At 41.0% G+C, this 13,673-nt stretch overlaps 1 protein-coding gene and 2 long non-coding RNA genes across 4 annotated transcripts in view; 2 read left to right on the plus strand and 1 right to left on the minus strand.

Annotated features, from left to right (window-relative positions):
• Positions 1-13,673, minus strand: part of LOC145439713 (uncharacterized) — an 84,662-nt gene that overhangs the window by 50,144 nt on the left and 20,845 nt on the right. The gene's annotated exons all lie outside the window — the stretch shown is intronic.
• LOC145439701 (GLIPR1-like protein 1) lies at positions 196-3,563 on the plus strand. Of its 2 annotated transcripts, none has more exons than XM_080317263.1 (7): positions 196-361; positions 421-451; positions 1,185-1,204; positions 1,635-1,800; positions 2,368-2,512; positions 2,858-2,973; positions 3,303-3,563. In XM_080317263.1, the coding sequence occupies exons 1-7, from the start codon at positions 304-306 to the stop codon at positions 3,466-3,468; spliced, it is 702 nt and encodes a 233-aa protein (XP_080173389.1). In that variant the 5' UTR covers positions 196-303; the 3' UTR covers positions 3,469-3,563. The 2 variants fall into 2 exon arrangements, with proteins under 2 accessions (XP_080173389.1, XP_080173390.1); XM_080317264.1 differs by having other exon boundaries at positions 1,188-1,204.
• Positions 10,669-12,934, plus strand: LOC145439714 (uncharacterized). Its single transcript, XR_013915322.1, has 3 exons — positions 10,669-11,730; positions 12,122-12,245; positions 12,752-12,934. It is a non-coding gene; the product is annotated as an uncharacterized LOC145439714 (long non-coding RNA).

The raw sequence follows: 13,673 nt of genomic DNA on the forward strand, positions 1-13,673 counted from the left end.
GTTGCTGACGAATACCCCTTACGAGTGTCAGCCGAAAATATTCGGGTTCATTTCATTGAATATACTATTCAATTGTAACTTTATTGTATGCGTGGATTGCGTGCAATGTGCAATTGTGATGGCGGACAAGCTGAGATGTATAGGTCTACCAAGTGCTGAACAGCAGCAAATATGCAGTACGCAGCATACCATATTGACAATCACTATATAACACGATAATTTAGAATGTAGTGGCACTACGCGGGTGGATATATAAATCGTGCATACAGTACCATAGAAATACACTTATACAGTAACATCAAAATGAGAGTGGCTGTTTACGTCATACTGCTCCTCGCAGTTATTGAAAGAGATGAAGCAAGTGGGTATTTCGCGATCGCCAGCACATCGCACAAGCGCTAACAACGGTATTCTTTTCAGAACACCAGATTGTCAATCGACATAACGGAGGGTGAGGAATCTTACATCTCAATAGAATGCGAGAGTACAGTCATAATACATTAACTGGTAGCGGAGATTGCAAGTAACGAAGCATAATTATACTTAAGATGATATTGAATAAACGTTGTCTCTACTTCAAAAGCATCACAAAATTCAATATGTAAGAAATTCGAACTTTTGCTTCAACACATAACACATACTAGACCCAATGAAAGTCTAAGTTGCGCACAAAAATCCGAAGTGATGACCTTTTTTTAGTCGTTACGCACTGTTGTCCAAGGGTCTGCGCAGTGAGTTGGTGAGTGTGCGCAGACTGTTCAAAAATTATAGGGAACATTGATTGTGGACCTATTCCTATTCTCTCTGCCGTTCAACTTTACCAAACTTCGTCTTGCGGCTGTTGAATTGGGATTCGATTTGTACAGATTGCATTATATCGCCGACAAAAATCATTCTTGTCAATACCGAAATGAAAAAGCACTTGTGTCTCTACCTTAGATAACGGCTTTTAACAATTTGTGTCCTTGGCAAAATCAAATTAGGCATCTCGGCGCCCCTCCCAAGCACCGTTTCAATTATTTAATACTGATTATAATATGCCGATGTCGCTATTACATTACATCTATTTGAAATGAAGCAGAATAACTAGTATTATTTACATGCCTACTTATACGTTACATGCACCTTATATTGGCTATGAAAAATGTCCCGTCTCTTTTAATTTAATTTTGTTTCGTTTGCAGCAGGGGGGCACATTCTGCATGTGAGTAGCATTATGCAAATATCATCATTACAAAATCCTGTTACATTGACAGTGGAAGCGTGGCGTATGTCGTAACTGGCCAGTGCTATTTTGTGTTTATGTATTCATTTATACTGTAACTTTAGTGTTGTCTTAGCGATGTACTTCTGAGATTATCAAATCGTATTAAGTAACCTCCTCTTCTCAGTACGGCTTTTTAAAAGTGAGTCAAATGTATAGCAGAGCAATCAGACCTCGGTATTCGAATGCCACTTAACCTATATGCCATGGAGGAAATTGAGGTGTATAGGCCTGTCCAAACGCCTAGCAAACACAGTAGATTACATAGCGCATGTCTTCCAGCTTGGTAATGTATGGTTTATGGTTATCCTTGTCATACTGCTGCTAGAATACTATCATGATGTTTCATGAAAAGTGCTTTGGTCTTCAGCGCATAAACCCAGGAAGTTCAGTTACATGAAAATCACGGATAACATGAAAGAGAAATTTGTGAAGGCGCACAACTTGGCCCGTGCTGCAGTGGATCCTCCAGCGGCCGACATGGTTGCGTTGGAATGGGACGATAAAGTTGCCAAAATGTCTCGAAAGTTTGTCAGGTTTGCAATTTAGTACAATCTTCGCAACCCATGCGACACTGTTGATCGAAAGGTACTATATAGGATCATAGTTATGAAAATATATAAGCAGTCATAGGCCTATATATCCCTGTGCATACCGTGAAAAAACTTGGTAAAGGGCTGATTATAAAATCAATATGCTATTCTCACCCTGTGATGACGTCGCACTCGTCGTAGTGAAAAAGTGAGATTGCAGCGAGTGACGTCGCAAGTATTTAGTGCACGCTTCCGCAAAAATTTGAGCGTGCGACGCAATGAAAAACGACAATCTAACATGCGACGCTTTATCTATAGATGACTAACCTACGGAGCTGAGTTATCTATACTTTATCGTGATACTCTATAAACTAAAACCTAATCTAGCCCCAATTGTAATCTCACTTATTGCGTGAACTCCGAAGGACATTCCACTTACGTAGCGGATGGGGCCAATTCATGTTATGAAATTCACCTATGTGATATGATCACCTATGAACCGCCGGGAGATGCGATTAGCGATTCCGATGTGTGTCCTTTTACCTATACAACATTTCTCTTCCACCACAGAAAGTGTAAGTTCGCCCATTCTTCAAGCTCAGAACGAGAAATGAAGGGATATGATTATCCTCTTGGAGAAAATTTATTTGTTGGCATGTCCATCGCTAAATCACACACAGATCCAACGTTTGTCGTCGAAAAATGGGACGAGGAGGTAAATTATATTGTGGAATTTCGAAAGTAAGTAAGATGCAATAGTGCGACATATCGGTTTGCATTTGTCATCGATAGCCGATACATATCATTTAAACGGCCGAGTTCTTTCAATGAACTATAACGAATATAGTTGCAGTACGATATTAATTGATTATATGAGGCCCGTCAAATATTTCTGTGCAAAAACTCGTTGCCAAATGTATAGTTTGCATGCAACATATCGCTAATTCATCAGATACATGTTACACGAAAAAGTTTTGACCAGTTCATCTAAAGATGTGGTAACGGAGTAGACAGACAAACAGCGAATACCGCTCACTCAAAATATGTACCATTATTGCAGAAAATGTTCTATGACTTCAATACGGTATCGTGCATACCCGGGAAAATGTGCGGACATTACACGCAAGTTGTCTGGTCGGATTCGCGCAAAGTAGGATGCGCCATCGGTCGCTGCCCGTAAGTTCAGTAACTTGTAGCAACTGTGTTCAATATACTGCACAAGTGCACATGAGGTGACCTTAAGAACAAGTTTTAAAAACGGCAAACTTGAAAATGATAATGAGAACTCTCCGTTTTAAAAGGTATTCGGACTTTTAATTCAAGAAATAAATCTCTCTGTACTGGGTGCTCATTGTTCATACAGCCATATCACATAACAAAAAAAAAAAAATAGCGGTATCGATGCTTGAAAATATATGCCTTCATGCGAAATCGCCGTGTGTGTCCCCGCCCCGTCGCCAAATGAGGAATTCGTATTTTATTAAATACTGACTTTCTCTTTACAGGTCGGTTGATGTCCGCGGGTCCACAAAGAACAGATACGATATCCTAGTCGCTTGTCATTACGCGCCGAATGGGAATTTCCGTGGAGAAAAACCGTACAAGCTCGGCGAATTTTGCTCAAATTGCCCAATTGATAAACCCACATGCAGTGACAATCTTTGCTCGTGATCGTCTAACGTATGGCCTATATAAAATTTTGGAAACACTGGAACGACTGATATTTTATATATATTCATTTATTTGCAATAAAGTTGGGAAACTTGGTCGTGTGTTTATTATTACACACCGATGCACAGTATCATGCTGGTAATCACATTGATTGACTTTTAAGATGACAATTCCCAGTCATACTTCAAAATTAACATGCTGCATATCCTGTCCAGTCCCGAGATCAACTATACAGAACCTTTGCCTAAGTCCCGGAAATCGTCAGCCTGCTGCTGATTTACCAGACTTCATCTACGTATGATTGTATATACGCAATGTCTTACAAGCTCCTAGAGCTGAAATATGCCGTGACATCTTTTTTTAGCCTACACCGCAGAAGTAACGTAAAATCTGTGTAATTCGGGAGTGGAGTCTAAGCGATGACCTTTTTTTGTCAACACAACAAGATTTCCAGTAAAATCAGCTGTTTTCAAATTCGATAAACTAAGTTTTATCATTTTTAAGAAGTGTCCTCTTTTCCAAATTGCGAAATATGGTAGCCCGAGTCACTTGTATCCTGATATTGATAGTTGAACAATTTCTGCAGTCATTGCAGTGGTAAGGTCTCAAGTATCTGTTATTTATCATCATCGTTTCGGGGTACGTTGCTTAAATGAGTAAAACACGATTTTGGAGAGGATTAATTGTTCCCACGTTATCCATTGATTTGAGCTGGGCGAGCGTCAGAAACGCCAACTTTCTTACTAGTACGGGTTTTGTTTGTTTGTTTGAGGTATTCATGGTATTTGTCGACTACTATGTTCATTTACACCAGGCCAAGTTTCTTCATTTTTAGTCCATAGCTGCCAACTTGTAGCACCGTCCACTTCTAGGCTTTCATAAGACACCGCTTAGTCGCTTACACGGATGTGGTAGCGAGGAGGCGCCTAGATAAACCTTTAACACTCAGGTAGGAATTCTGGAGTCGACCTCGGTCGGACTCGAACCCACAGCCCATTGGTGTTGCAGTTGCGGATTACAGAGCGAGAGGTCTTTATTTTGATCAAACTAAAATACATAACACATAGCAGTGATGGTGACACAGAAAATATGCATGCACATTGCACATTAGATAGGAATGATCGATAAGACCGTGAAGGTCATCTAGTCTGATCACACCAGCATCAAACAGGTACACTTGAATCTAAACAGTCTGGCTGTAAAAAATGTTAGTTAAAAAAGGAAAATAGAAGAAAAATTAAACGATGGTGGCAAATGATCAATAAAGCACTGTCTGGGCGACGTAGGGCAACAGTGTTAGTATAACGACAAGAGGTGATCAAGTAGGGATTTTTTTAATCTATTATAAGGCAATTCACGGATATGTAGTGGTAATGCATTCCAGATGATGGGTCCCGAGTAGTCGATAGATCTCTTAGTTAGGTTGCTATTGGGTGGGGGTAGGTGGATATTTCCTTTTGACGAGGATCTCTTGTAATGGGAGTGGATATTTTTAGCAGGTATGAAAAAGTAATCAAACACAGGTGGCAAATTATTGGAAAAATATTTGCAGATGACTTTTGATACTTCGAAGCGATATAGTTCGTCAACTTGCAAAATTCGATGCTTACGGTAGTGGGGATTATAACACTAATCTATCTCGCCACCCTATTAGTCGGGAGTGACCATTTTCTAAGCGTATGATGGAAGTCCTGACTTCGGCGAATGTTGTGTTCGAGCATTCTCACGCGACCTGAATCCTGGCCTCTGCTCTATATGTCGAAAAACCTGACGCGGCGCTTTGCACTTAATGGTGATTAAGAAATTTATAATCATTGGTACAACACCAGGGCTGTGGAGTTGGAGTCGGAGTCGGTGTAGTCGGAGTCGGAGTCGGAGTCTTGAAAACTATAGTGGCTGGAGTCGGAGTCGGAGTTTGTGAAAATGACCCTGATACTGTGACAGATTAAACACATCGTCTGGTTTTGTAAAGTTGTTCAACTGATGTTAATATAACCAAACGCTGCTTCCCACTTGGCAAATTTAAAATATTTGTAGTGTAGCTCAGCTGCTTGGGTCGAACAAATGATTAAGAAAGACTGCAAGTTAGTCCTTGAATACTTCTATAGATAACTAACCTACGTTACCTAATTATCTATAATTAAGGATACCATACGTCCTCTTTTAAGAGAATTTGTCCTCTTTTTTGACTTTTTTGAAATTGTCCTCGGAGTACGCCCGTTTGTCCTCTTTTTTGAGAATTTTGGTCATATTTATAGCAAAATCCGACTGAGATGCCGTAAATCAGCACCGAAGTGACGCTCCGGCGGGTATTTCGGGAGCTGAGTGGAAAGTTGACCATTTTTTTTGTCAACCGATCATGAAGTGGGAAAATCTATAATACTTCACTAAGTGCATATACAATTATACATATACATGTGCTATTTGACTACTTCCTAAATTTCGTTTCTGACCAATGTTACCTAGCAGTGAGAGTGTGTATGTGCTTGTAATGAGTAGGCCAGTGGCGGCTCGTCCTATAGGGCAACTGGGGCATTGCCCCACCTAAAATTCTGTTCAATAACAATTTAACCATTTATAGACGCACAGCGCTCAATATATGTCGAGATCACAGCGAAACCCGCGTTCTTCTTGTGCTTTCGCTTGCAAATGCCCATACATAGCGAAGTCTCCGCGAAAATCGAATTCTCTTCTGTGTTTTCGCTTTGTGAATGCCTAGCCGGGGCTTGCCCCGGTAGCGCTCATAACAAGCTTTCACTATCTATTCTCTCAAAGCTGCGCACAATTAAGAAACGTTGCTTTACTCTCTCCTATTCGTAAAATGGCCGAGCAACCGGGGCAAATATGCTTGCTGGCCCCTAAGGTGTGATGTAACAATCGTATCTATATCTGAACTCGGATACCGTGATATGCGTTGAGTCGACCGTTGCTGGTACAGGTCGATTTTGATGGTGTTTCACACCATGATAATTCTTGAAACTTGGTATGTCATGTCGTGATGGTGGTATTTAACACTGTCCTAAGTTTCAGGGTTTCTACTCAAAGTTTAGGGTAGTAATTCCGTTTCCAAAGTCGAGTGTGTGCTGATCGGTCATGTATCGCAAACATATTTCACGCAAAGCCGGTATTGGTCTCCATTGATTTTAACGATGCTCCTTAGCTAGATCCGTCATGAACTTTTACATGGTATGTCTTGATTTTAGTATCGAACGCTGTGCCAAGTCTCAAGGTTGACACTCAATGATTAGGGCAGCAATTTCGTTATTAAGTTCGAGTATGGTAGAGATGTGCGCTGATCTGACACTTAGCCTACCTAACGCATTGCGGATTTCACGCAAAAGCCGGTGTATCTGTGTTCCATACTGAGATAGGTGATGAGATGATGATATCATGAAACAGTTTACTAACATCCTCGGTTTGCATTCAAATATTTAGTTTTATTTTATATTCTCCAATGTCAATTTCACCGTGGAATGGTGGCCTTCGGGCCATTTGCTCACAATTACAACCCCTGTCAAGCGCGATAGCTGTTTCGTTTTCGATGGCGGCTAACAGCTGATCGCTTGATCAGCCGATTCCTCAGTAAATATTACGCAAAATTCGGCGTTGATCTGTTCGTATTAATTTTGACAGTGTACCATACCGAAAACGGTCATGAGGCTATACTTCTCGATGATTTCATGTAACAGTGTACCAAGTTTTCGGCTTTCATCCACGTATTTATTCGGTAATATATTTTCCGAAAGCGATTTTGCAGCAGACATATAGACACTATAGAGTATAGACCGTAAGCCGTATGTGTCGTGTGACAGTCTCCAGCCTCAAGGCCAGAATCTCCCAAGCTGTACCGGGACCGAATTTCCGAGGCTGCTATCCGTAGTTCTTCAGAATGATGTTTTGGATTCAATATGACATTTCCTTGTCCAATCTATGAGATAACAATTGCGTATGTGTCCGAACTCGTTGACCTTTCCAGTTAGGCATACGCAATCTCTCGATTTATAGTCATTTCCATTTCTGCAGATAAGTAGTCAGGTCAAGTGCGAACATGAATCGTGTTGAATCTTTGCTCCGTACGCCGTTTAGCCAGCTGCCTTTAGAGCAAAAATTAGAGGTAAAGCGACTAGGTCCGTATCAGCCTAGAAATTGCCCATTGATCCAATCGTACGCCGGAGGAAAGCGCACTCGTGCCTTTTCTTCAGCGCATTTCGATAAAAATGAATGGCTTACTTATGGCGAGGATAAAAACGCCTTGTTTTGCTTTTACTGTCTTTTATTCGACAGTGCCGGTACCGGAAGCAGTGGCTCTTGTTGGAACAAAATTGGTTATCGCGATCTGAAGCATTTGTCAGAGCGTCTGAAAACGCACCAAAAATCCCAAGTGCACATGGCTAGTGCAGTTAAATATAAATTGTTTGGCAGAGTAAATGCAATGTCGCAGCTCAATGAAAGTTATCGCGTATCAGTCTGCAAGCACAATGAGCTTGTAGATAAGAATAGGCATGTTCTCTCTCGGGTGATTGATGCCATTAAATTTATTGGAATTCATGAATTGCCCCTTCGAGGCCACGATGAGAAGGAATGCTCTCTCAATAGGGGGGTATTTTTGGATCTAATTAGATACACGGCTTCCATTGATAGCATTTTGCGCGAACATCTCGACACCGTGTATTGCACATTTTTGTGAGGCAATTTCGCATATCCGGGCGAATGTACACTTCGCTGGTGACACAGCGCTTTTACGTCGTGGGATAAGTGTGCAAAACCTGCTTGTTGCGGCTTACGAATGTTGCGATATACTGATGTCCCAAATCCAACATCGTCTGAATAGTGACCAGTTGGTTACTTTCGCCCTGTTAAATCCGGGAAATTTCCCTGCCTACAAAATTCATTTTCCTTCTACTGCGCAGCGTGCCTCGTTATTACCCGATGATCGACATTGCTCGGTTGGAGAGCGAGTTGACTTGTTTGTATTCTAACACATCCTTTTCAGAAATTAAAACCACTAGTGAACTTTCAAAATTCCTAGTTGAAAATTCGCTTTCGATCAACTTTGCTACAGTAACTAGCTTTCTGAATATCATTTTGACCACCCCGATTTCATCCGCGGAATCCGAGCGCAGTTTCAGCACATTGAAACGTATCAAGACCTTTCTCAGAAACAGGATGGGCCAAGATAGGCTTAATGCGTTGGATGTTCACTCGATTCACAACGACGTGGTTCTGGGAATTCCAGATTTCAATAAACTCGTTATTGAACATTTTGCTAATAAGAAATCACGTCGCGCACAATACTTATACAAGACATAAATTAATGGTGGTGGGCGGACGACTGTACACATCATGTTCTTTCCGAATAATTTCAATCAAGTGAGCCCAGGTAACTCAACCATGTCTATGGCTAAGGAAAAGTGAGTGGTTTTCATCCTTATTACTCGAGGCACACTGACAGTTAATTTACCGATATATTTTGTTATGGCTATGGAAAAAAAGTGAAAAATTCATCAAGATGAAATAATTTATTCATGAAATTGTTTAATGCGATATGTGCTCGCATTTCAATTTAACACAATGCTTTGATTCCTGCTTGAATGATGGCAGGCAGACTCGTAATTAATCTTCCATGGATAACAGCTGGCTTTTTATAATGTTTTACGTTTATGGGTGCCACCGCTTTGATTGCCTATCCCCTGGTCGTAACGCATCAGGATCGTGTACCAAACACTTTCGGACGAGGGCAAATCGATTTGACTCGCTTTCGGGACGAGAATCCATATACAAATCGGGTCGGAGGCGCTGCAGCACTTTACAGAATTGCTGAGCATGGAACGATTAAAACACCACAAGGTGTCATGCGAATGCTCTTTGTAGGTAGTTGGTCTGTGTATTTTTGGTTGGTCTGTGCACCTACGTTAAAAATCATTGTTTACGGGAAATTCATGTGGCCATCATGAACGTTGAAAAACGCTACTGTGACGTCATATTGATAACAAGTCGCTTGCGGCCCTTGCCCCACCACCCGATATTGTCACGAGCCGCCACTGGAGTAGGCTATAGTGTGTAATGAGAAAGTTAGTAAGTTACATGTCTTTGTTAGTTGCTGACTCTTAGGTCTACACAAAAGCTACACTTCGATTGTTTTATCTACATATTAATGATACAGGATTGGATCAATGTCATCGTTGAAGGATTCATACGTATTAGGGTATTATAGAGTCCATGTTATAAACACTTATAAAATATGAAAAAAGGAAGGATATGTAGAAAGGCATTCTTCCATATTAATTGCATAATGAATAATTCTGTGCCCCAATGAAACAATTTTGCGTGCCATCGTTATTCATATGTTAGCATATATGTTTAATGGTTATATGATAGTCATTTAACCGACACTGTGGCATATAATTTTCGAAGTAAATTGGTAATACTGTTGGAGTCGGAGTGCTCTTACGAAAATAGTCAGAGTCGAAGCCGGAGTCGGTACGTTTAAAGACTCGAGAGTCGGAGTCAGAGTTGGAGTCGGTATATTTATATTGAAATTCTGAGGAGTCGGAGTCGGAATTGGAGTCGGTATAATGAAAATGTCGGGACTCGGAGTCGGAGTTGGAGTTGGTGGTAAAATCTACCGACTCCACAGCCCTGTATAACACTCGTATTTTTTATCTCAATCTCCATCTTTTATACAACTTTGTTAACCTCTTCAGGATTTCGCTGTATGTCCGTACCGATTGCAGTTAGATCACCTTGTTATAGGTGGGTTATAAACAATACGCGCGCACTGCTGACAAAGTCTGCACGCACAGCAAAATGTATGCCACGCACAAAAAAAAAAACCTGTGGTTCGAAAATAAAATCAGACGAAGCGAAACCATCTCTTTTTGTACAAAGTGTATTAAAATGCGATTAAAAAAACTCGAGTCTGTCGCACCAAACGTCATAGTTTCGCAAAATTCGGGAAAATCGGGAGTCGAGTCAAAGGGACGATCTTTTTTCAGTCAATACCATACATTACCGGAAAAATTGCGGATAAATAGGGATTCCATTTGTGGCTACGCACTCTTGTCCAAGGGACCGTGCAGTGAATTGGTGAGACCGCGCAGACTAGTGAAAAATTGGAGGGAACATTGGATATATATATATATACGTTTTGAAACGCAAATACCCGAAAGCAACATACCATCAAAACCTACACTGAAAAAAATCTGGTAGATTTACTGGGAAATCTCTGTAAATTTTGCAACGAATTACCAGTCGCAGCCAATAACTGTGAGTAGCTTGTAATTTTACATTTTGATATGTATTATTACCTTAATTTAGCTGTAAAGTCAAGTTACCAGAATTTCTTCGCAGAATTACTGGCAGCTACTCGTTCCTGGAGTTTATCAGGCTATTGGCAAAATTGATTAGCTTGAAAATCGCTGCGGCCAATGTTATACGTGGAACTGAATGTTACTGATATCATTTTTGTGGAGATTTGACCAGATTCAAACACGTTCGCGAGACTGGGGTCTATCATACGCTAATTGTTGGCCCTAGTACCAATTTCAGTAAAGTACATACTAGGGTAAAAGAAACAACTGACAATCGTAGCTAATGTGGTACACCATAGCCACTATATTATATTATAAGGCTATGGCTATACGGCCGGTCTCGTTGGTTACCACGGATAGGACTGATAAGTTAAAATATCAGTTTAGGATGCATAATATTGTTCGGGAAACTAGAAATGTCATCACCGCGTGCTCAGTTGACCATTTGTTAATGGCGAACATGGCGATCTGTCATAGGTTACAGTAGGTTAGGGTTACGCGTTACTGCTTTTTCTGGGTTTCGTAGTAAACAACCAACGCACAACTGTGACATCACAAGCAGCGTCTGGTTATGTAAGTACAGTAAGTAGTAACATCACGTGGAATATTTATCAATTTATACGAGATTAGATGGAAAAGAAAGGGACTATATGTAATGATAAATGTTTCTGTATGGAAAAATACGACCTAAATCAAACATTATAATATGGCCAGTAAATATTATTCGTGGCATGTCAGCGGATGAATACCACTCATTTTGAAATCGTTCGAGTGTCGTATCGTCGTCTGGCCATTATTGAGATTTGAGCAAAGGGTGGAGCGCCAATATGGAATCGGTGCCTCGCTAAACGTACCGGGATTCCTACCCGGGTGGAGCGAAGCTTGTTGTGCTTAAAGAAAGTGGATCGTTGAAGATTCCTAGGAATGCTGAACGGGATACGCATCGTAAAAGGTACAGTACTGCATAGTATTTGTTACCGAGAATATCTGCGACTGTGCACACTGCGCACCACCGGGATGACTTTGATTTCATTATTGAAATATTTCATTCACCGCATTCTCTGTTCTATTTTGGGATATTAGTCGACTCACATAGTGACCTGTGACACCACATACTCCGCCACAGATGAGTTGAAACTGTTGGCTTGTTCATGTAATTTTCGGGCCATATAGCATAGAGATGTTTTCATCCACTGCTGGATTTGTTTGGCACACATGCCACCTCAAATGAGGAACATTTTGCTTCAATACATTAGATCAGTGGTTCTCAACCTGCGGGGCGCGAGAAATTGACTAAGTCTGTTTGAATTCTGACTAAAGATGTGTTTCACAACCATTTTCAGAAGACGATTGTTGAAGAAGAAACCTATTTCGTATTCAAGAAAGCTCGCCAGCTCCAGCAGTCGCACTCAACATCATTTGAGCAAATTTTTGATATTCTTTGAAGATTTAGAGCAATTCCCACGTGTAAGTCATTCATTACTTCATAGATTTGGCAGTAGCCTAAAGCTTGGTGCGCTATGTAGCTGTTGGTAATAGCTGGCCAACTGCACTGCTTAAGACAGACTTAATGCAATATAGGTTGCTATGTGGCGGCTATGCCCTGTAATGCGGCCTTGCGCTACCTAAGTAATTGAAATGTGACCGTGATTAGCAAAAAGGTTGCCTATCTCTGTATTAGATGATGTGCTCTTTTTGACGTGACGATAAGTGCAGAGGGGCCCGAACTTTTTGGCCATCGCCGAGGGTGGCGCATGTCCAAAAAGGTTGAGAACCGCTGCATTAGATAAAGTAAGTCATGAATCTCTGCTATATCATGTAAAAGGCGGAGCCGTCATCACACAATGTACCAGTACCGGTGCTTCAAAAATTGTTATATTTTGTTAGCCTATTTGTCTTAGTAGTTATTGTAATGTCATGTTTAGGTTAGGAACTTTGCTTAATATAGCGACTTACGCATGAGTTCTTTTTAGTGGAACTGCAAGATACTAGTCACACAGAAGGAATGAAGACGAGAAAAAGAAACAATTGGAAGTTTATCCGGCGGTGGAAATAATTCACCTTTTCTTGGGACCACTTTTGCTATATTTGCATTCCTCCTAAAGAAGAATTAGACCTCCAGCAGCAATACTTTTTCACCGTGAATCGTGAATGAATATACAGTTGTCCCAATGTTGTTTTTAGAGCGTGAAGAAACTTGCGGTATTTTGGCATCGCGTTGCTTTGGGATAGGTATGGATGTACGTGAATTCAGAAGCTGGCATGTAATCTGATTTACAAAGGACAGCATGTAGGGTTGTAGGTACTGGGTAGGCGGTAAAATTACAGTCTCGCTTGTAAATGTACAGGAGAGAATGTAGATTGAATATACAAGAGGTGACTGTAACATTACAGTCTGGCGTGTAAAGCTAGATTACCGGACGGGTGTAAGTTGAATTTACATTGAGTGACGGTAATGTCAGATTACTGCCAAGTGGCTGGCCACCCTGCTTCCAGACATTTCGCGGTAAATCGAGGTAAATTTTTTTGTGTGTGTAGCAAAACAGACGTGCTAGCAACAAGCCCCTTCTCATACCTCCTTTTAAGACGCCTCATAAACGTTAAACGGGAAGAGCTCATTTCCCAAACAATTCGGAAGCCGATATGTCAAGTGAATAACCACGAATCGAAGCCTCGATGGGTATACTCGTTTGTCTGACGGTGGCCTTGTAGTTGTCGCATTATGATGGTTGTGTAACCTGCCTCGATTATGGCATTTTATGACCATGTCTTTAGGCTTTTTTCAGCGTAACTGCCTATTAGGGAGTGCAAGGCCCTATTTACCTATAGCCAGGATGATATCGAGTCATACATCTATCCTGCCCGGATACTACTATCTGGTCCGCAGTTCTGCTT

The sequence above is a fragment of the Botryllus schlosseri genome, chromosome 5 (assembly GCF_051294905.1).
Source record: "Botryllus schlosseri isolate E-star chromosome 5, Bs_hap1, whole genome shotgun sequence".
In the NCBI taxonomy this organism is placed as follows: domain Eukaryota; kingdom Metazoa; phylum Chordata; class Ascidiacea; order Stolidobranchia; family Styelidae; genus Botryllus; species Botryllus schlosseri.

Bases quoted from the DNA above. Each gene is read 5' to 3' on its own strand.
- LOC145439701 (XM_080317263.1), top strand. From the start codon at position 304: ATGAGAGTGGCTGTTTACGTCATACTGCTCCTCGCAGTTATTGAAAGA. The intron at 1,205-1,634 runs GTGAGTAGCATT...TTTGGTCTTCAG, and splicing joins CAGGGGGGCACATTCTGCAT to CGCATAAACCCAGGAAGTTC. The intron at 2,513-2,857 runs GTAAATTATATT...CCATTATTGCAG, and splicing joins TCGAAAAATGGGACGAGGAG to AAAATGTTCTATGACTTCAA.